Source organism: Archocentrus centrarchus, unplaced genomic scaffold (assembly GCF_007364275.1).
Source record: "Archocentrus centrarchus isolate MPI-CPG fArcCen1 unplaced genomic scaffold, fArcCen1 scaffold_42_ctg1, whole genome shotgun sequence".
In the NCBI taxonomy this organism is placed as follows: Eukaryota; Metazoa; Chordata; class Actinopteri; order Cichliformes; family Cichlidae; genus Archocentrus; species Archocentrus centrarchus.
The window spans coordinates 1,242,247-1,265,300 of record NW_022060268.1 but is presented as its reverse complement, the minus strand read 5'-3'; the positions used below and the strand labels follow the sequence as shown (position 1 = coordinate 1,265,300).

The 23,054-nt window shown below is 48.1% G+C and overlaps 2 protein-coding genes across 2 annotated transcripts; one reads left to right on the top strand and one right to left on the bottom strand.

Moving 5' to 3' along the window:
• Positions 1-1,031: 1,031 nt before the first annotated feature.
• LOC115777060 (RNA/RNP complex-1-interacting phosphatase-like) lies at positions 1,032-6,045 on the bottom strand. Its single transcript, XM_030724880.1, has 9 exons — positions 5,717-6,045; positions 5,014-5,089; positions 4,807-4,938; positions 4,546-4,669; positions 3,827-3,887; positions 3,705-3,751; positions 3,549-3,624; positions 2,062-2,187; positions 1,032-1,961 (listed from the first exon to the last, which is right to left on the bottom strand). The coding sequence occupies exons 1-9, from the start codon at positions 5,752-5,754 to the stop codon at positions 1,610-1,612; spliced, it is 1,032 nt and encodes a 343-aa protein (XP_030580740.1). The 5' UTR covers positions 5,755-6,045; the 3' UTR covers positions 1,032-1,609.
• A 6,868-nt stretch (positions 6,046-12,913) lies between these two features.
• LOC115777069 (caspase-3-like) lies at positions 12,914-15,534 on the top strand. The gene is made up of 4 exons (XM_030724891.1): positions 12,914-13,123; positions 14,722-14,885; positions 14,985-15,111; positions 15,195-15,534. Exons 1-4 carry the CDS (start codon positions 12,928-12,930, stop codon positions 15,506-15,508), a joined length of 801 nt encoding a protein of 266 aa, XP_030580751.1. The 5' UTR covers positions 12,914-12,927; the 3' UTR covers positions 15,509-15,534.
• Positions 15,535-23,054: the final 7,520 nt, after the last annotated feature.

Genomic DNA, 23,054 nt, shown 5'->3' with positions numbered 1-23,054 from the left:
TGGAACGCTGTGTGTGGAACTCTGTGTGCAACGCTGTGTGGAACACTGTGTGGAACTCTGTGTGGAACGCTGTATGGAACTCTGTGTGGAACGCTGTGTGGAACTCTGTGTGGAATGCTGTGTGGAATGCTGTGTGTGGAACTCTGTGTGGAACTCTGTGTGTGGAACTCTGTGTGGAACGCTGTGTGGAACACTGTGGAACGCTGTATGGAACTCTGTGTGGGACTCTGTGTGGGACTCTGTGTGGAACACTGTGTAGAATGCTGTGTGGAACACTGTGTTTAACTCTGTGTGGAATGCTGTATGGGACTCTGTGTGGAACACTGTGTAGAACGCTGTGTGGAACGCTGTGTGGAACTCTGTGTGGAACACTGTGTTTAACTCTGTGTGGAACACTGCGTGGAACGCTGTGTGGAATGCTGTGTGTGGAACTCTGTGTGGAACGCTGTGTGGAACACTGTGTGGAACGCTGTGTGGAACACTGTGTGGAACACTCTGTGTGGAACGCTGTGTGTGGAACACTGTGTGGAACTCTGTGTGGAACACTGTGTGGAACTCTGTGTGGAATGCTGTGTGTGGAACACTGTGTAGAACGTTGTGTGTGGAACACTGTGTGGAACTCTGTGTGGAACACTGTGTGGAACGCTGTATGGAACTCTGTGTGGAACGCTGTGTGGAACACTGTGGAACGCTGTGTGTGGAACTCTGTGTGGAACGCTGTATGGAACTCTGTGTGGAACGCTGTGTGGAACACTGGAACGCTGTGTGTGGAACTCTGTGTGCAACGCTGTGTGGAACACTGTGTGGAACTCTGTGTGGAACGCTGTGTGGAACGCTGTATGGAACTCTGTGTGGAACTCTGTGTGGAACGCTGTGTGGAATGCTGTGTGTGGAACTCTGTGTGGAACGCTGTGTGGAACACTGTGGAACGCTGTATGGAACTCTGTGTGGGACTCTGTGTGGGACTCTGTGTGGAACTCAGTGTGGAACTCAGTGTGGAACTCAGTGTGGAACTCTGTGTTTAACTGTGTGGAACACTGTGTGGAACGCTGTATGGGACTCTGTGTGGAACACTGTGTTGAACGCTGTGTGGAACGCTGTGTGGAACACTCTGTGTGGAACACTGTGTTTAACTCTGTGTGGAACACTGTGTGGAACGCTGTGTGGAACACTGTGTAGAACGCTGTGTGGAACGCTGTGTGGAACTCTGTGTGGAACACTGTGTTTAACTCTGTGTGGAACACTGTGTGGAACGCTGTGCGGAACACTGTGCGGAACACTGTGCGGAACACTGTGTGTCAGGCACGGTGAGTAGACGGCGTCTGGGACCTTTAAGCGTCGGGCACTGCAGCAGCAGCGGAGAGAGAGAAACGGTTAAATGGGTCCTCTGAGGTTTCCATGACTGCTGTAAAATGAAAGAAGGCGAGTCTGCTGTGATTGGCTGAGGCGAACAAACAGCAGGCTTTATTCTAGGCGATGCCGTTCCATTTAATTATCGTGATACTCAAACATGCACCCGCCCCTTTAAGACGCCTCGTGGATTAAAACACGAGTCTGTTCTTCTAGCACATAAAATCTAGCAGTCATATCTGTTCACTGTGTCTCTGCCTCAGTGTCTCACGTTGTGTCTCATTTTTGGCCCCGCCCACTCCTCCTCAGGTGCCTCACGGCCTTGAAAGTTAGCAGGCCAGCGTGGTGAGTAGTGAGGGAGGATCGGAGGATAAGGTCTCAATGGTTGCTGCGGGAGGGCGGCGGGCCTCCACTGAGGGTTTCCGAAGCAGCACTCCTCCAAGTGCGGCGGTATCCTCCACTGACCCTCCGACAGAGGACGCGTCCATCGATACGGGCTGAGCGAGGGAGGATGGAAAGGAGGCGGAGGCAGTAACGGAGGACGGGGCAGAAAGCCACCCTGAGGAGAGCGCTGATGGAGGTAGGGGTTCATTCCTCGTGGAGGCAAAGGTCTGCAGGAGGCGGAGAAAAAGGATTTTAATAACCCCACAGTGAAGGTCCGTGGTCTGATTCAAATCTTACTCTAATAAAAACACTCGGTCTCAGTCCTACCTGTGGCTCCGGGACTTCGGAGCTCGCCTCTCCTGTGTGCAGTCGTCGGTCGATGAGGTGAAAAGCGGCCGGTGAACAGCTTGGCCTCTCATTGGCTCCTGCTCGACCTCCTCCATCCCCTCGTTACTGTCACAACAGACCACAGAGTCAGGAACCAATCAGAGGGCAGGAAAATAATCTCTCATGCTGATCAGGGGGTGGCTGTAGCTCAGGAGGTAAAACGGGTCACCTACTGATCAGAAGGTCAGCGGTTTGATTCCTGGCTACTTCCTCTGACAAGTGTTGGAGTGTGAATGTTAGATAATAAAAGCACTTAGCTTAGTTAATCATGCAAGTGCTTGTATGAATGGGTGTGAATGGGTACCAACAGTGACATGGTACCATGATATCTGGACCCTACAGAGGCTGCACAGGTAGTCCAACTCCTCTTAAACCCTAAACCCCCACACTGCCATTGTCTCCCAGCACAGTCTCAGAGCATGGTGGAGACTCCAGGCAACAGGCAGTTACTCTAGGAGAGCTGGACAGGGCTGGAGAAGGTCCTTAATCCATCAGCAGGACCGGGATCTGCTCCTTTGTGCAGGAGGAACAGGATGAGCGCTGCAGAGCTACAAACTGACCTCCAGCAGCCACTGGTGTGAATGTCTCTGACCAAACACTCAGAAACAGACTTCATGAGGGCGGCCTGAGAGGGCCTGACGTCCTCTAGTGGGCGCTGTGTTCACTGACTGACTGACCCCCACACTGACCTAAATCCAACAGAACACCTCTGGGACATTATGATTCAGTCCATCTGATGGACCCAGGCTGCTCCTCAGACTGTCCAGGTGCTCAGTGATGCCCTGGTCCAGATCTGAGAGGAGATCCTCCAGGACTCCATCCATCATCTCCTAATGTTCCAGCTGCTGCATCATTTTATCACTTTGATTTTCAGCCTCGTTCCTCACACCGTCCTCAGTATCAGGAGTTTTTCCCATCATGTTTAAAGTGTTCCTCTTGGATCAGTGGACTTTGGAGGCTCTCAGAGCTGCTGGTCTGCAAAATGTTCCATTTTAATAATACAAATGTTTGAGTTTCTTTTCTTTAAAATTTGTGTTTATAACAATGTAAATATATTAAAACTATGTTATTAACATGTTTGTAATGCTTTAACATTCTGAATGAATTCTGGTTCTGAGCAGGGATTTTTATTTCCAGCCTTTTAAACTTACTAAATATTATATTAAATAAAGCATTTTTCTAACATTCATTTTTTTCAATATTGATTTCTTTGTACTTTTGGAATATTTGACTCTCGATTATATTTGTTCATTTGTGTGTGTGTGTTCATTTCTAATAAGGCTTCAACCCCCCAAACATGCATGTGCCTCTGCAGATGCCTGCAGTGACCTCTGCAGACACCTGCAGTGACCTCTGCAGACCCTGCAGACGCCTGCAGTGACCTCTGCAGACCCTGCAGACGCCTGCGGTGACCTCTGCAGCATCACCTCCTCCTCGGTCCGTGCTGAAGGTCCTGCAGGTAGTTCTGTCTCTCCATGGCGTGACCTCGAGCCGAGTTAAACACTGCAGATGCAGAGAAGGTTTAAGAAGCTTCACTCTGACCTCAGACACTAGAAATCATTAGACATGAGAGACAGACTCACGCTCCACGGCCTCTTTAGGATCCATCCCATCCACATCGATCAGATACCTGCGGGTGACACACAGCCGTTAGACCCCGCCCACGCACGAGCCGGCCGAGCAGCAGGCGTCAGTCCATACGTACCTGCAGATCAGGTAGCCGGTGCGGTTCAGGCCGTGGGTGCAGTGGACTCCGATCAGCTTATCTGCAGGAGAAAGGAATCAGTGTCAGAGCCCTGCAAGCATTTCTGTTGCCACGGCAGCAGGGATCCACCAGCCCAAAGATTTACTTCCTGCTTCTGCTGCTGAGAGCGTGACTCTAAACCATGAATACTAACTGACCGGGCCCAGCTGCACATTAGACCGAGCTTATTGTTTTGAGGGGCAGGAAGAGTCGGTTCTTCTGGTCCACGGGGTTAACGGACTGCTGAGGTTCTTGATATAATTCAGTTTCTTCTGCAGAGAGGATCCTGGGGGATGATGTCACCTCCTCCATGTGGGAGGTGACAGCTCCTGCTTCTGCTCCCTCTCACCTGAACCTGCAGCAGGTGGAGACCTGGTTCATGAGCTGCTCCGCTGAAGGAGGCAGCCCAGCAGAGACAGAGCGTGGCTGAGACCTTCTCTGAGGAAGCAGCCAATCACATCGCTCAGTCTCCATTTGTTACAAAGTTCCAGCAAAGAGAAAAGAGTGAAAACAGCGAGGGGGGAGCAGCTGGGAACGCTGTCCTCAACACAGAGGCAGGCTCATTCTGACACAAGTCGCCGCACCTGTGGTGACATCACAGAGCGCTCGCCCATCGGCCATGCGAGGAGACGATGGCGACATCAGACAGAAACCTGAGAACGAGACCTTCATCCTCTCACCGTTATCCTCGTTCTCTCGCAGGAACCTGCGCACGGCACGCTTGAAGCTCAGGATTGTATTGTCGCTGGGAACCTCGTGACCTTGCGTGAAGATCTTCACACACAGCAGGGAGCTGGGAATGTCCTGCACACACACACACACACACACACACACACACAGGTCAAAGTGGAACTTCAGCAGAGAAACTAAAATCACACAACAGCAGAAACACGTGGACGAAGCCACACATGCAGAGGGGACAGACAATCATCTCTGCAGACCTCCACTTTGTAGTAGCGGGTGGTGAAGGTCAGGTCGATGATCAGACCGAGCTCCTCCTCCTCTTTGGTCAGAGCGTCCAGCAGCTCCCAGGGACCGAACACGTCCGAGGACGGCAGCTGGTGGGTCAGAGCCTGCAGAGGAGAAGAAGACGCGGGGTTGGAGCTAAACGAGGCTGAACGAGGACGAAGCTCAGGTTTCCTGCTCACCTGCTTCAGAGGAACTTTGAAGGCGATGAATCGAGTCCCGCGGAGCCTTTTCCCGACGGCGGTGTAATTGAGCCATCTGCGGGACATGAGAGTCAGCACCGGCTTTTATTCTGAAACCATCACACTGTGACCTTCCATCCATCCTCTTCCACTTATCCTGTTCAGGGTCGCGGGGAGGCTGGAGCCTATCCCAGCTGTCAAGAGGTGACAGGCAGGATACACCTGTACAGTACAGGTGTATCCTGCCTCTAGCCCTAACCTGTCCTACAGGTCATCAGGCTGTAGCAGGGCCAGCACAGAGAGACAGACGACCACTGACACCTATGGGCAATTTAGAGTGACCAATTAACCTAACCTAACCCCAGTAAGTGCATGTGTACCCAGAGAACCCACGCAGACATGGGGAGAACGTGCAAACAGACCCAGGCCAAGGTGGAATCGAACCCAGGATCTTCTAGCTGTGAGGCAGCAGTGACCTTATTAAACATTATTTGTTTGATTTACTTCAGTTTGTTTACATGTATGAATGATCTGAATATTATTACACGTGAGTTCTGCCTTTATGAACTTCTTTATGAGGCACTAATTAACGGGGTTATAAAGCAGTAATAACCTTCTTTGTGAGGCCGGTACAAACTGGGTCTGAGTGTCTGTACCTGGGACGGCGCGCGGACTCGTGCCGGGGCGGAGCGCCGGGACTCACCTGTCAGGTATCCCGTTCTTCTTCGCGGGTCTGCTCATGTCTGTTATGAGTGAAGTTGGCGATAAAAGCCCAAAAACTCAAAGTGACGCTGTGAGAGCGTGACCGTGTCCACGTGTTCCTCACTCTCTGAGCCGAACAGCAGCCCCTCTGCCGGTCGGTCTCACTCCGCTCGGAACTCGCTACAAACCTGCCGCACTACTTTCCGCTCTGCGCCTCATTTTATCCGCATTCAGAGCTCGTCTGTGGAAAAACCGCACCGAACACAGAGCACAGCAGCTAGGAACGCAAAAACACCGACCAACGGCGCACAGTGATGACGCACCAACAGCCGGTCTGCGGGCTGACTGCCGCCAGGGGGCGCAATTCAGAAAACAATAGGAGACGGAGGGCAGGAGGTCACATTCACCCCAGATTAGGAAATACCTCTATTACAGCAGCTACACACATACACACACACACACACACACACACACACACACACACACACTTAATAATAATAAAAATGGATAAATAACATGAATTCTGGATGAATGAACAAATATAAAATAAATTCATAAATGTAATAAATATACAAAAAATACATGAATAAATAAATGCTGTCTAAGCATATATCTGATGAATGTGTGAATAAAAGTGAGCCTCCACCCACTGCGCACCCAGCACCACTCCAGGTCCAGATAAATGGGTGGGATCCATCAGGAGGGCATCCTGTGCTTCATCACTCACATGGATCACAAAGGAGGAGGTGGAGATGGATGGAGCAGAGGAGGAGAGGAGAGTGAAGGTGGAGATGGATGGAGCAGAGGAGGAGAGGAGAGTGAAGGTGGAGATGGATGGAGCAGAGGAGGAGAGGAGAGTGAAGGTGGAGATGGATGGAGCAGAGGAGGGGAGGAGAGTGAAGGTGGAGATGAATGGAGCAGAGGAGGGGAGGAGAGTGAAGGTGGAGATGGATGGAGCAGAGGAGGGGAGGAGAGTGAAGGTGGAGATGGATGGAGCAGAGGAGGAGGAGAAGCATGAAGGTGGAGCAGAAAAAAACATTTTTAAAATCATGCGATTGGTTCCAGGTATGACGTCCTCCCATCTCCAAAGTGGTGAAGCACCTCCTGGCCGGCTGGAAGGCGAGCCTATCGCAGTGCTGTTACACTTGGTGGCACAGTCAGGTGTTCAGGTGCCTCGCAGCTGCCATTGAAACCAGAAGAGCACCACCAACGCCCTACTCCTCCACCACCAAAGTCCATCCGTGTAATAACATTTGGGAATGCTGGTACCAATCCTAAAACAGGTGGCATGGTCAGGGAACTCTGGGCCACTCTGAGGGAGCGCGGGACTGGAAGCTGACGGTGGACCTAAATCAGCAGCTATGCTGCAGAAACTGATCTAGAACCCGACCTTGTGATGTCGTCCTCCTCCCTTTGCAGAGCTTTAATTATTGAATTAATGGTGCTGTGGGAGAAGTTTGTGGACGAAGCCCACGAACCTGAAGTATGCCCACCTCACTGCAGACGCTGGAATGTGAGGGTTTACCCAGCTGGGGGTGACTGCAGAGGGCTCGTGGGCAGATCAACCAGGAGGCTGTTGAAGGACTTAGGAATTAGAGGTGAATTAGAGGCTCTGGCTTAAGAGGAGAGAGAGAGACCACCTGGGCTTCAAACTGACTGCTGGGCTCATCATGGAAGCACCAGGGAAAGAGGGCACCCTCCTGATGACCCTTCTTCTACACAGTCAGATATTCCCCTGACCGCCCCACCCCACCCCACACTAGGGATGGCACAATACCACTTTTTTATGTCCGATACCGATACCGATATTTTACATTTGGATATCGGCCGATACCGATATAAATCAGATATTTAAAATTGATCAAGGCATTTAAAAACATTTTTAAAAAAATTTAAAAAAAAGAAGTCAACAGTCTCTCACACAACAAAATCAAAGTCTTTTAGTTGTCCCACATACAAGACTAAGGACCAGGGCAGGCAGAGCTTTTTAGGCAGTGGCACCAAAGCTCTGGAACTGTTTACCACTCCAGCTCCATTTAGCTGACTCTGTGGCATCATTTAAAAAATAGTTGAAAACTTTTCTGTTTAACCAGGCTTTCTGGTTTCTGACTTTATTTTTATTCTTTTTCTTTTAATATGGTAATGTTATTATGTTTTTAACATAGTGTTTTCTGGGGGTGGGGGGTGATATTGTGTTTTAATTATTGTACAGTGCTTTTCTGTCTGTGAAAAACGATTTATAAATAAACTTTACTTACAACAATAACTGTCACCTGAATCCTGTTGCTTCTGTGTGAGAAGGTGATGCTTATGGCATGTTGCAAATTTCATTAGGGCTGCAATTACCGATTATTTTAGCAATTGCTTATTCTATTTATATTGATTACCCGAGTAACTGGATAAGAAATACTTTTTTTCATATTAACAGTTCATCAGCATATTTTAACTTCCGTACTGCAGTTTTTCCCTGTGTGAAACAAACAGGGTGGATGGAGCAGCTACAAAGTTCTCTTTTCTTCACTTACTGATCAGGTGGTTGATGAAGGATCTCCAGCTGTTTCCAAGTAAAGGTTAAATGGAGGTTACAGGGACGAAAAGGCTTCTTTTGGACACTAGAAAAACATTTCCTTCTGCTCCATCTGAGCTCACCGGCTCTGCCTCTTTGCGCTTGTGCAGACAGACTGCACGTAAATCAGCTGACTGCTGCTGTTGCGTCATCAGTGTTCACGTGAAAAACTAGGGGCTGCGTGAGCGCAATCTTGTAATGCTTTATATTTACAAGCATTCTCCTAAATACGTTTCTACTGCAGGTCTATATTTAGTCACAAATCAGGGATTAAAGTATTAAAAATATTTTGACGGGGAAGGGGTCCTTCCGGTACCGGACGGTCACCAGTGCTAATAGCTGCGCTCGCTAGCAGTATGTCCGGGAGCTGAAGTAGAGAAAAAAATAACAGCTGATTCTCAGCACAGCGAGCACAACACACAAACAAGGCAGAGAGCGGTGGAGGCAGAAAAACATGTCAGCGATGATCGCTCAGTGTCAAAGGGAATCCGTCGCAGCGACGGAGGATCTGAGGGGGTTGTTTTCTAACTCCTGATCCCCCACTCCATTCCAGTAGGTGGCGGTAATGCAGCTCTAAGCTGGTTCGGTCAACCGCAAACCCACAAGAACAAGAAGACGACTGAGCCCTGTAATGCAGCTAATGTGAGCAAAACGTTATTTAATGTATCGGATTACATTTTTTTATTTCTTTCCGATATCCGATCCAGTAATTTAGGCCAGTATCGGACCGATACTGATACTGAATATCGGATCGGTGCATCCCTACCCCACACAGTAGAGCAGTCATACTCATCTCACAGCCCGCGGGCCAAATCCGGCCCGTGATTGGCTGGTGACCGGCCCGCGGCCATTTCTTGTAATTGCTCAAAATTAAAATAATTTTCCCTTTTATTGTGTAACAAATGCTGAATAATTCCCCCTTGTGTTCACAAAGTGAACTGTCTGTAAGACAGAATCATTAGTTTGTACACGGCCCTTTAGGTCCTAATGATTTGGGCCTTTAAGGTAGTGAACAGTTTGCGCAGGTCAAGAATCACTGCTGATCTGCGAGGAAAAGATGTGTCCTTAAATGAATATCTTGGCAAAAAATGAGTGAGGTTAGTAAGCGGAGAAAAGGTGACGTCGAAAACAGACAGTTTAATAACAAATGGACAGATGATTTTGCATTCATTTTGCCACCTCATGCCAACGCAAAACCGTTGTGTTTAATTTGCCAAAAGACAGTTGCTGTATGCAAAGTTGCTAACATGAAGCGGCATTACGAGTCAAAACATGCTAGCTTCAGTGCAGCTTTCCCGGTTGGTAGCATTGCACGAAAAGACAAGACTGAGGCCTTAAAGTTGTCTTATGCTACCACATCAACAATCTTGATGACTTCCACTACTGCTGCTGAAAAAGCCACCGCTGCTTCACTGCGTGTAACCTGGGAGCTGGCTAAAAAGGGCAAGCCATTTGTGGACGCTGAGCTTGTGAAAGTGTGCACTTTGGGAATCGTGGAGGAGTTGTTTGCCGGTGACAAACACAAAGATGACATCGTTAACCGCGTGAAGCAGGTTCAGCTTTCGGATTCAACGGCGGCACGGAGACTAGAAACTTTGTATGAGGACAGTTTTTCTACTTTACTTGCTGAACTGAAGTGTGTGGATTACATGTCAATAGCTATGGACGAGTCTACAGATGCAACAGACACTGCACAGCTGTCCGTGTTTGTGAGATATTTTAACGGGGAGCTTTTCAAAGAGGAGCTGCTGTGCCTTTTGCCCATCAAGAGCAATGCAACAGGTGAGGCCATGTACAATTCTATGAAAAGTTTCTTTGATAAGAATTCTCTGGAGCTGGATAAAATCAACCTCCTTGTAACTGACGGTGGGCCATCTATGATAGGACGAGAGAGGGGCTTAGCATCACGTCTCATAGCGGACCACCCCACAGTTAGTTCACTACACTGCATCATTCACCAGACGGTGTTGTGTGCCAAACTGTCTGGTGAAATGAAAGGAGTGATGGACACAGTGATCAAAATTGTAAATCACATTCGCTCAACTTCAAGTTTACAGCACCGGCTTTTCAAAATGCTACTACAGGAGCAAGAAGCTCAATATTCAGAGCTACTACAGCACAATGATGTCAGATGGCTGAGCAGGGGGCGAGTCCTACAGCGCTTCTTTGCACTGCGCAAAGAAATCACAGAATTTCTTTCCGGTCAAAAAACAAAGAAAGCAGATGAGTTCTCTCAGTTTATGCAAGATCAGGAATCTGTGGCTCTGGTTGCATTTCTGTGTGATATCACTAATCACTTGAACCATCTTAACCTGCAGCTCCAAGGTGGGGATGTGAATGTGGGAGAGCTCTTTGAAAAAGTGAGCGCTTTTCGGACAACCTTGGGCGTATTCGTGACGGACATAGAGGGGAAAAACTTCACTTCCCTACCCTGCGTGATGTTCCTACAAATGGGATTGTGCTGTCACGAATGGTAGCACTGTTAAAAAATCTGTCAGAGAACTTCAGATCGCGGTTTCACAACTTCAAAATCCCACAGCAACTGCTACTGTTTGTGCGCAACCCGTTCGCCGTTGCTGTCACCGGGAGCTGCCCAGCAGAGGCAAAAAACGCTGTGCCTGCTATCAGTGAGGGCGCTTTCCAGCTGGAACTGGTCCAGATGCAGGCTAATGATGTCCTAAAAGCCAAGTTCAGAGAGGAGAGACTGTGTGAATTTTGGGCACACTCTGTTCATCAGTATCCGAACTCTAAAAGACTCGCTATATACATTTTGACAATGTTCGGATCCACTTACATATGCGAGTCGGGGTTTTCAGTGATGAATCTAATTAAGGACAAAAAGCGCAATAGACTCACCGACTCACATCTCAACCAGTGCTTGCATATTGCCTTGACCTCTCAGAAACCAAACTTCAGTAAGCTCTCAAAGGAAATGAGATGTGTTACCTCACATTAAGCATGCAGTCAGTAACTAATAGTATGTGATGCATGAAGAGGTTAAAACATAAACATCTGATTACATACCTGTGCTGTCTGTTCCAAACTTTAAAATAACTGAAATATAGTAAAGCAGTTTTTTTTTTTTTAAATTGTATTTCTGAACTATTCCAACATTTGGTGGCTTGCACTGTGCAGTTATGTGTTTGATATATTTTATAAACAGCTTTCACACCAAAAGAGCTGAAATATGTTCATTCTGTGCCTAAGAACTGTTAATAATCATTTTCATTTTTGAATTTGTCCAATATTTGCCTGCATAATAGGAAACGTTCCAGCTATGCTGTTCAAGATGGTTCAAAATATATCTTGCTGAATTGCAGTGGAGCTAATAAAATGCATCAAAATATGAGCACAAGCTATCAGTCTTTTTTAAAGTTTGCTCATTTTATATGAATGTAGTTTAATGGCTGGCCCTCGGCCACTTCTCATTTTCCAAATGTGGCCCTCGGCTAGATCAAGTTGAGTATCCCTGCCGTAGAGATTGTTTGAGCTACTCCCATCACAGATCTTAAAATTATCTGGGATAAAAACATGAGTGTGCCTGACGAACTGTCCCTGTGACAGCTGCAGATTCCCAGCTGTTTGTTCCTGAATTCCTGGAATTCGTTTACTCGTGTTCATGGAGCTGCTGTTTCCGTGCTGGCAGGCAGAGCAGGTTTGCTCTGAGTGCTCATAAAGCTCAGAGGTGTGATGTGTGTGATGATTAGTCATCAGTGTGCTGAGTTTATGAGAAAGTGAGTGACTGCAGCAGAGGAGCACAGACTGAGACGCCGCTTCTCCTGCTGCTTCAGTCTGTGGACTCCACCAGAGGAAATCTGCTCATACAGGTGCTTCACGAAGCCCGTAGATCACCTGCTGTCTGAAACAAGCCGGACACCTCCAAAAATGAAGCGCAGACACGAGCAGGCAGAAACCCTCAGTCGCTGACACACTGCATCGGGTATGCACGCAGCAGCTGCAGGTACGCCTCCTCCCCACTGTTCCACAGCACAGGTGTAACAGCCAGCACCCAGTCTGCACTCTGCTCTGATTACAGTAGTATAACAAAGTGGAAGCGACTCCGCCATGAGGTGGTGGGTCCGGTAAAATCACAGAGTGGGGTCAGAGGATGCTGAGGGTCAGAGTGCACAGAGGTCACCAACGTTCTGCAGAGTCAGTCGCTACAGACCTCCAACCTTCATGTGACCTTCAGAACACGCTGAGCTGCAGCCATCTTTTATATACAGTGTGTGCTTAGGCCTCCTGTTCACTCGTGTTTTATTTTGGAGCAGATTTTAAATCCATTTACTGAAAATCCATCGCTGTGGAAACACCTGGAAACTCTGTATCCATGTTTTTACTCAGGAAGCTGAAACCAAGCTTCACAGTAAAAATATGGAAAATATGCTTTTTTATTAAAATCACAAACCATTAAATGTTTACAATAATCATCTCAAATGAAGGAAGGTCACGCTTGACTGAAACACACCTTGATTCCTGGCTCAGGGAGGAAAACACTCAGTTGTGTAAGACGGTGGCTTGAACTCATGATAAGACAGGTGAGGAAATTCCACATATGGTATAGTGAGGCGTGGTTACGCCTTTATAGCCGTGCTCAGAGCCAGGAGCTCAGGCACAAACAGGCCACGCACCAACAGACACGACCGATGGCTGGAGAGGTGGAGCGTAACCGGGCGGTGGTGGTGTCCGTGTCCAGGTTTTATCCCGGGGGGGATCTGCGGGACAGACCCGGAGCCAAGAGGGACGCCAAGAGGCTCCACCGGACCCTCAGCAAGCTGGGCTTCAAGGTGGAGCTGCACAGCGACCTGAGCAGCGAGGAGATATACAAGCTGTTTGTGGAAGGTAAAACCTGCCATCACACACACAGACACACACACACACACACACACACACACACACACTGAACGGTTCATTCACATCACTTCATGAAACACTACAAACATCTCTGCATCCACCCGGCTGAAGAGGGCAGGAAGAAGCAGCATCCTGACAGTGTGGGGGGGCTTAATGCACATGAGGGGGGGGTGACCTGGACATCTGGGAAGGCCCCAGGTTTACTCCCCCTGCTTCAGGGCAGCTCTTCCTGACCTCAGCACATGAACCACACAGCAGCTCCATAACTGACCTGAATACAGCCCAGACCACCACCCACACAAACCTCCACCCCCCACAGTTCTGACTGATGGGTGGGTGTGGGGGTTTCCTGTCTCAAAGCAGTGTTGTTTCTTCAAACACGGAGTCTCCGCTCTGACATTTATGAGTGTGCTTCCGATCAGGACACACACACACACACACACACACAGTTTATGGCTGCTTATCACTCACAGATAAGCATTCTGATCTTTATTATTAACAGTTTTATTAATATGAATTGATTTGAATCTTCATATTAACCCTCCACTGAAACACTGTGACAGTCTTTTTTGTGTCACCCCTTCACTGGCTCCCCGTCCATTTAAGAATCGATTTTAAGATTTTATTGCTTACTGTTAAAGCCTTGAACAGACTGGCACCTTTGTATCTGTGTGAGCTGCTTCACAGTCACACCCCTGTAAGAGCTCCGAGGTCATCTAACCAGCTGCTCTCACAGAGGCCTAAAACCAGACTAAAACAGAGGCGATCGAGCTTCTGCAGCAGCAAAGCTATGGAACGATCTACCTCTCCATATACGCACAGCTCAGATGATACACACATTTAAGTCTTTATTAAAAACACATTTCTTTTCCTTGGCATTTGGTTGCAGTGCTACCTCCTTTTAGACGATTGCTTTATGATATTTTTATGGTATTTGTTTTCAATGTTTTTAGTTATTTTATGTTATTTATTGTCTTTTAATGTTTTTATTTATTTATTTTTATTTTTATCTTTTTATTTGAGTATAGTCCTTGGGGTTATAGATCTTGTACAGCACTTTGGTCAACGTCGTTGTTTTAAATGTGCTTTATAAATAAACTTGACTTGACTCGACAGTCATAGTTACAGCCTTACAGTGTTACTGGTGTTACTGGTGTTACTGGTGTTACTGGAGGACAGAACAAGACTTTTTCATGTAGAAAAAGTTTCCAGATGTGGTTCTTTGCCACAGAAGAACAGGTGGAACAGGTGAGAGGAACGTGTACGCTGGAACATGATTACATCCACATCATGATTTATCCAACTTTGGGCTCTTCTAAACTTCTAAACCTCACTGAGCTGTTGGAAATGACCAAAAACAGTCAGCTGCCCCATAAAAGGTTAATCCAACCGCAGGTAACGCTCATTAATCCAGACTCCAGACGATCCTGTCTGAGGGTTTCCGTTCACGCCCCGATGAGTAAACACACTGAATGTTCTCCTGAGCAGTGAGGAGGAGGCGTACGTGCGTGCATACCTGATGCAGTGTTATTGCTGCCTGTGCGTCAGTGACTGAGGGTTTCTGCCTGCTTGTGTCTGTGCTGCAGAGAGCAGGCGGCCCGTCAAGGACTGTTTCCTGGCCGTCCTGTCCTCTCACGGGGAGGAGGACCGTGTGTTCGGAGCTGATGGGAAACCCGTCCGACTGTCTCGGATCTTCGGATATTTTGACACTGAGTGCATGGAGAAAAAGGCCAAACTGTTCCTCGTACAGGTAGGCCGCAGCAGGATGAGTTTGGGTCATGTTGAAATGATGAAATGATCTGTTTTCTTCTCTCACACTGAGCTCTTTGTCCTGATGCTGTCTCTGCAGGCATGCCGGGGAGGGGCTCTGGATGATGGGGTGGAGGTGGACTCAGCTGGTGATCCCACAGAGTTCAGCTTCTCACAGCATCTCTCTGTTCCTGTAGATGCTGCTGTGATGTATGCCACCCCACCAGGTAAGTCAGTGTCCTCAGAAGCTTTGCAGTAAGGGTTTCTACATGCACCCGTATCTCTGCTCACACCCTCGTCTCTCCATCAGGTTACGGAGCTATCATGGGCTACGGAGGATCCGTCTTCCTGCAGACTTTCTGCACTTTATTGGAGGATGGAGGCCATCGGAACCTGGAGCTGACTCGCCTGATGACCCGTGTCTCCCACAGAGTGGCTTACACCTTCCAGGCCAAAGGTCAGGAGCTGCACGGGAAGAAAGAGATGCCGTGCTTCCTGACACGACTGACCAGAGAGGTGTTCCCGTTTGCAGAGCCGGAGAAAGACGGGAAGGCCGCAGGAATCTCGGCCACGTCACTGGTCGGCACTGAGAAACTCCGAACACGGAAGCCTTCCATCAGTTAGCCGGAAGCACAGATAGAAGATGATAGTTATCATGTTGTTTTGTCACAGTGGCTGACGCCTTTATGAAAACCTGTGAAGGAAATGTGCAGAATTTTCTGCACATGCTGCACATGGCAGTCATCTAAAATATGCACTTTATTTATATGCTAATAAAGAATATTGGAATACAGTCCTGTTTACTGTCTTTTTCCTGAATCAACTCTGTGTGGCCTCCATCAGTAACAGAGACATAATCATCTGTTTCACTGAAACCACAGCTGGGGTTCAACGAGGGGTTCACCACTCCGTCAAAGGACCACCAGAGACACGTCTGCATCATCATCATCATCACTGCACTCAGGAACACATCTGAAAACCATCAGCAGTGAAAGCCCCAGAAACAGCACCACCTTCAGAAGGATGGAGGACGAGTGGAGACCCTTCTGTGGTCTGATCTCAGTGCTAAAGAGAGGGAACATTCAAGCCAGCATCCCTGACAGTCTGTGGGGGGTGGAAGGGATAACATGGATTTCTGTGAAGGCCCCATTAATGCTGAACCATAGCACAGGCTTAGGAGCAACATCTGCCGCCACCCAGATGTTGTCTCATTTCAGCAGATGGAGGACAAACCTCGCTGAGGTTGTCTTCCAGCAGCGAGTCTTGACCATCATCCACTGAAACATCTGGAGCTCCACAGAACCAGAAACACCACAGCGAAGCCAGAAGCTGAACATCTGGAACACTGGAACTATGTGGCTCTGTTCATAGCGTCACAGGTAACGTGGACTCCTCAGAGACCCCGTCATAACTGCAGCACCCACTTCCTCTGCAAATGAAGCTGCCACAGAAGTGCAGCGGGGTGAAAGGACCGCGGCGGCAGGCCGTGCTCGATGATCCATCTCAGTTCTGGGAAGCATCGTGCTGTGCGTGCATCACAAGACATTCATTTATAGCAGGTGTGACTGCAGAGAAACCGAAAGCAGGTCTCCTGATGGCGCCGTCTCAGAGCGAAGCTGACGCGTTACGTCAGTGTGTGCAAATATTTCTCCGACTTCCTGCAGGAACGTGTTCTGACCTGGCGGTTTTGTCCCGACCTGCTGATATGAGCTCACAGGATCTGCTCGATAACAGGCGTGAACTCCAGACTGCAGAGCTGTAAATGTTGGCTCACGTCCAGACAGGAAGTCATCACAGCAGACAGAGCAGCAGGTTCAGAGGCATCGAGTCTGTGTATGACCACAGCGAACCCCCCCACCCCCCGCACACAGACCTGCTGACTCCTTTCTTTTCAAGGAGGCGACTCACAGAAATAACAGGCTATAAATGTCACATTTCTTTTACTTATGTTTTATTACTTTATGTTTCCTGTCTTAACTGTCTTCTTATGTTTTATGTTATTTTATTTATTTTAAATGAACAGCGCTTTGGTCCACTGCTGTTGTTTTTAAATGTGCTTTAGAAATAAACTGTGGACGGATCACCGCTGACCTGCTGCTGCTCGCAGCTAAACACACACGTGACACCTCACTGAGCCTGGAACGTGTACCCGTTTCTTACACGAACGCTCAGTAATCGGATCTATAGTTCAGGTTTGGGCGATGCTGGCAGCTTCTCCTGCTCGGTGCTTTTCTCTTAAATGAAGACAGTCTCACTGAAGCTCTGCAGCAGGTCGTCACCGTCACGCGTTAGTCAGAGCAACAAGAAGAAAAACAGGAAGCTCTGGCTGAAGGTCCAGGTGAGACGCTCTCTCTCAGGTGTGTGTGAAGCACATGGTCCCAAATAAAATGGTCAGTTAGGTTACTGTTAGGTTACCATGTCCGCCTCACCGTGAGCAGAAGAACTGTGAGAAGGTAAACCCTCCCCGACCCCAGACCTGCGGGTTCATGATGACCTGTTGGAGGGTTTAAAGCTCAGCTTAAGCCCAGCTTTAAGAGCTTAAACTGAGCTGGTTTCTGAAGGGTTACAACACGGCTGATTGCACTAATAAACCGTCACATGACCTGCCATCAAAGATCAACACAGTGAATCCGGTCACTGAGCCGGTCTGTTTGTCAGAGGCGTCGGCAGTGCCGGGCGGAGGTTTCATTAGCACGGCTGACTGATGCTAAACGAGCTGATCCTGATTAAAACTGTGATTATTGGTCTCATAATCAGGATGACTCCACGGTGAAGCCAGCCTCTCAGCTCCACCTGCAGCTGCTTTCACTCCTGGTTTAGTAGAAAATGTGAAGTATGTGATTATCAGACACTGAATGGTTAGTGAAATACTCCAAACGTGAGTCCTCTGAATGCCTCAGCACTCAGTTTTTAAACCCGTCCATCAGCTTCACTGTGACATAATGTGAAATCACTGCACGGCCATTATTCAAAGCCATGATTCATGAGACAGGGAACGGAAGCTGGCTCCAGACCAGCAGAGGTATGTACGGTATCCTGGACATGCGGACAGTTTTCTACACGAAATCAGGCAGCAGGTGAACTACGGTTTACCGTATTATCACACTGCTTCCTGCTGATAGTCATCTTCCATCCGTGCGTTCTGCCGTGCTGCAGATTAACTGATGTAAGGCTGCCGAGGTCAGATTTTCTCAGTGCCGACCAGTGACGGATCCGAGGGGGTGGATGAAATCTCTGTAACCTGGCGGAGAGGACAGAGGGCAGAGAGGCTGGACTATGTTGAAAGATTTGGAGGTTACAGATTCAGACGAGCGCCTCTTTTCTGTTGTACCTGCCATAACTGAGATGGTTCTGCTCATCCTTAGAAGTCAAGTGGCAAATGATGAGGTTGCGTTGGTCCCTACATAGCTGTTATGGTTCTTGAAGGTTCTGCAGGGTCATTTAGGACAACAGACGAGGCACTAAGGAAGTTATGGGGTTCTAATGGTGACTGGAGGTTCTAGAGTGTTAGGAAAATGTTCTAGAGGTCCTCATGAGTTTGCAGAGCTCACAGAGCTCACTGAGGAAGTTGCACAGGCGATATAGGTCCTTTAGGTGATTTGAGAGTTCACTCATGCTACGTTTCCACCGCAGAGGAGCCGGTGCTCGTGCTGGTGCTCGTGCCAATGCTGGTTCCAATGAACCGGCGAAACGCTTAAGAACGGGCCCGCGTTCCCACCGTGTTTCTGTGAACCGCTCCTTTACGTGTGGGCGGGTCCTCGTCTGGACACGAAGCCGAAGCTTCGTGTCCAGAACACGCTCCCCTTTCTGTGCTGCAAATAGGTTTTAGGGTCCAAACCAAACTACTGCAGCATCTGTGTGCAGCACAGAGGGAAACACAGACAGAGATTAGAGCAAGACGACAAGTACGCACTTTGTGTCCTTTTATCTGTGATATGAACTAATACAAAGCAGCAAGTTCAGCCTTAGAGCCCAACCTAATTCACAGCCGTGAAAATCGCTTCGCTTTTCTCCTGTAATACACATGTAATATGGTAGAAAACTGGATGTTGAGACGGCAGAGTCACGCCCTTCTGCCGCTTTTGTCACACGTTCTTGGTTCCAGACCAGCTAGCGTGCAGGGCCGGAGTTGAACCCGTTTTTTGGCCGAGCACCGAGTGCTTCCGCGGTGGAAAAAAATGCTCAACGGTTCAAATAATGGCACCGGCACCAGAACTCCATCGGTGGAACGCAGCCTAAGAAGGTTCTAGAGGTGCTTTGACTGGCTGTTATGATCATAGAGAAGATTTGAGGAGTTGTTTGAAATGTTTGAGCTCATCAGATAGCTCTAAACTTCTGCAGGTTTTGTTCTGTGGTAACTGAGGAGGTTCTAAGAATACTTAGGATGAAGAAGGTCCGCTAGATTCAGTCAGGAACATGTAGTGGCCAGTAAGGGGTGGCTGTAGCTCAGTAGGTAGAGCAGGTAACCTTCTGATTGGAAGGTCAGTGGTTCAATTCCTGGCTACTGCAGGCTGTGTGCCAATGTATCCTTGGGCAAGATACTTAACCCCAAGTTGCTCTCCGACCGTTCCGTCGGAGTATGAATGTGAGTGAATGTTAGATGATTAAAGCACTTAGCTTAATTAATTAATTAATCATGGAAGTGCTTGTATGAATGCGTGTGCATGGGGTAAATGTGAACGTGTTGTGTAAGCGCTTTGAGTGCTCATATCTGAGTAGAAAAGCGCTATATAAGAACTAGTCCATTTTAAGGAAGTTAAGGGTTCTTCTAGTCATTGTAGAGGTTCTAGAGGTAGTTTAAGAGGTTACCTAAAATGTTCTAGAGGTCTTTATGATGCTGTAGTAGTAACCGAGGATGTTCTAGAGGTTTTAGGACATTTTATGTTCATGAAAAAGGTCCTATGGGTTCTTCATTAGATTTTACTAATTGTAAAGAATGAATGTCTTTAACATGGTTATGTTTGAGGTAATAAGACCTCTTGTTGTTGGTTGCGGCCAGTTTGGCCTTTTTCTCCATGCACTCATCATCAAACTATCCAAAGATCTGAGACAGTTGGACGGGTTTCCCATCAGCTCCGAACACACGGTCCTCCTCCCCGTGAGAGGACAGGACGGCCAGGAAACAGTCCTTGATGGGCCGCCTGCTCTCTGCAGCACAGACACAAGCAGGCAGAAACCCTCAGTCACTGACACACAGGCAGCAATAACACTGCACTGCATCAGGTATGCACGCAACAATGAGGGCGTGAACAGAAACCCTCAGGCAGGAAGTCAGCGCTCTGTGTTTAGTTAATAGTACCTAATTAAAGTGCTATGAAAGAATACTGATGATGTGATTTCTTCAAGCATCAGTTTGAGAAGATGCTGAGAAATGAAGCTGATAATGGAGGGTTAAACTCTGCAGTTCCTCTGGTGTCCAGCAGAGGCAGCAGTGAGTCAGTCCCCATAGACTCTCATGTTAAATGAACATGTTTACATCCTGATACAGAAACGTCTTTGGTCTCTGTGGATAATTTCCTCTTTCATAACAGCTGTACGGGAAAGGATGTTTTATAACTCACCTGTTTGCATTATTAGGGGCGTGGCCTCTTTGACTGACAGGTGAATGTAGCTGCTAGCTGTCTGCTAGGCTTCACCTCAGCTAACTGGAGTCCCTGAACTCCAGGCTGAGCCTTCTTTAATCCCAGTCAGAGGTAACAGGTATGGTGATGTTACTGGTTGATTCATGCTTCAGGTTCTGAGCATGCTCACATGGAAGCAGGTGTTGGAAGAGCCGTGTGACTCTTCTGCACAGAACAGAAATGTTACAGGAGAGCTGGTGACAGATCTCTGACGACTATAAAAAAATGCACAGCAGTAAACAAGACGATGATCCAGTATAACTGCACTACGTGACCTGTAATCACAGGTGTGATTGTACAGTTTCATTTGAGATAAGCAGCTGTAAACTCACAATGAACTTTTGTTTTGATGCCTCAGAGCTCACGCTGCAATCAGCTGATAATCCCAGACGCAGTTAAAGGGGCTCCAACATGTTTCCTCCAGCCCGCAGTGCTGCACAGTGTTCTGCAGCAGAACGTTCTCCTCACAGCTGCTGGGCTTAAATATAAAGGAACTACCTGGCACTGCTGCCATGTTCTTTACAGACACGTTTCTCCTGCAGCCCTACCTAATCAGTCTGTTGTGAACTTTAACCTTTAACGTGCTGAGGTCTGCAGAGTCTCAGATGTTAATAATTATACTAATAAACACTTGGATTTATATAGTGCTTAAGTAAATAAATAAATAGAGGTCAAAGCCCAGTGACGGGCCGAAGGTCAGAAGGGAGAGAGTTCCAGAGGGTGGGGGCTGCCCCACACTGAAGGCCCAAAGGTCGGAGGTGGGTGTGAGCAGCAGACCTGTGGCTGTTTGTACAGGTGAAGGAGGTCTCTGAGCACTGCGTGGTCTGATGTGGGGTCAGTTTGCTGGGATGTCCCCTCGTGGGAAGACTGCGGTGTTCCAGACCAGCAAGCTGCTCAAACGTCTGCTTTCATGGAGGTGCTCACATCTGATGATGCTCGACGAATCAGTGCATCGATTGACATCACCTGGCTACTCTGTGACTACCTGTGGGAGCAGTGAGGCTGCACTCAGCCTCTGGTGGACATACTTTTCATGCCCACGTCGGGCTGTTTGGTTCCTCTGCAGGAACCTGTGAGGCTGCCTCTGAGAGCGAGCACGGCACATGAGCACACACCTGCTGCATCTGCATTTATTCAGCTCATGGATCTGCTCGCTGCTCAGGTGTGCAGCTCCACCTTGAAGCTTGCTGAGGTTGCCGTGGAGCCTCTTGGCATCCCTCCGGGCTCCGGGCCTCCTCCCCAGACCCACCCCAGGGTCAACCTGGGCCACAGACACCAACACCGCCTGGATACACCCCTCTGCAACATCCATCCAGCCCACCACCTGCTACCAACGGTGAAGGTTCGGCTCCACCTCCCTGCACACCTGTCAGCGTGGTGGACCGACAGGTGTTGCAAAACTGTGTTTTTTCTTTCAGATGCAGGTAAATGCTCATCATGACGCCCTCAGCAATTTGACTTTCAGGATGAGTCATCGCTTGTCTGATGGCTGTGAATACAGGGGTTTGACAGGTAATCAGTTACACCTGCAGGCCAAAGGTTAAAATCTCCCTTAATTTCTATTTTGCTCATAAAATCATGACCGTAAACACCTGTAATCTGATTCTTTTTTTAACATAAAAAGAATCAGATTACGTCCGATTTGGGATTACTTTTTTTTTTAACCTGAGTTATTAAATTGTTATTTAATTTGTGTTTTAATGTACAGCACTTTGTGTCAGCTGTGGTTGTTTTAAAGTGCTTTATAAATAAAGATGGTATGGTATGGTATAATCTGAGAAAAGAGCAGATGCAGTTACAGTTTTATAATCTGAGGGAATATCTGGGCATCCAGAATATCTCAGGGAAAATCTGGGATTTCATCTCAGAGGATTAGCTGACAATATCAACGAGGAATTTTTCTGTTTACCTGGCTGCATGGATTTGGAAATAAAAAACAAATACAGGCAGAAAATCCCAGAACATGCTGCATATCAAAAATGTAATGTTTAAAAGCTGAGCTTTGAGTTCCTCACAGTTTGAATCCTAGTTTCTGCTCTGATTGGAAACCTTCCTGATTAAAGCAGCAGCTTTTCTTTGCAGCAGAATCAGGTTTACTCGGTTCTCAGGTGAGTTCTCCAGCTGCAGGTCTGTTCTCAGTGGTCAACAGCGCCCCCCCCCAGAGGCCATGTGGTGGACGTGATTCATTGACTTCCAGGGTTTGCTGCAGGGCTCCTGTTACGGTCTGTCCTGGGATCAGGTGACTGTAGGATTTCCCAGGATGCACCCTCCCTCCTCTTCTTCACTGATCACAGGGGGTCATCCGATTGTTGGGGTTTCCTCTCCAGCACTGCTGTGTTTACCTGACAGAATGAGGTGAACTGGAGCTGATCTGCCGTCAGCCTACCAAAGCCCGAGTCCTGGAGTGAAGGATGATCTTTGTCCCTGCAGCTGGAACCACAGGACGCTCTCACCTGTTCAGAGAACACCTGTTTGGGTCCCGGCTGCAGGTTCAGACGTTAGAAAAGCAGAACGTCACACGTGAAGTGTTTCCTGAGGGTCTGCATGAC

Coding starts and splice junctions, on each gene's coding strand:
- LOC115777060 (XM_030724880.1), bottom strand. CDS start 5,754: ATGAGCAGACCCGCGAAGAAGAACGGGATACCTGACAG. Junction 3,625..3,704: donor TCCTAAAGAGGCCGTGGAGC/GTGAGTCTGTCT, acceptor CTGCATCTGCAG/TGTTTAACTCGGCTCGAGGT. Junction 1,962..2,061: donor CCGAAGTCCCGGAGCCACAG/GTAGGACTGAGA, acceptor CGCCTCCTGCAG/ACCTTTGCCTCCACGAGGAA.
- LOC115777069 (XM_030724891.1), top strand. CDS start 12,928: ATGGCTGGAGAGGTGGAGCGTAACCGGGCGGTGGTGGTGTCCGTGTCC. Junction 13,124..14,721: donor ATACAAGCTGTTTGTGGAAG/GTAAAACCTGCC, acceptor TCTGTGCTGCAG/AGAGCAGGCGGCCCGTCAAG. Junction 15,112..15,194: donor GATGTATGCCACCCCACCAG/GTAAGTCAGTGT, acceptor TCTCTCCATCAG/GTTACGGAGCTATCATGGGC.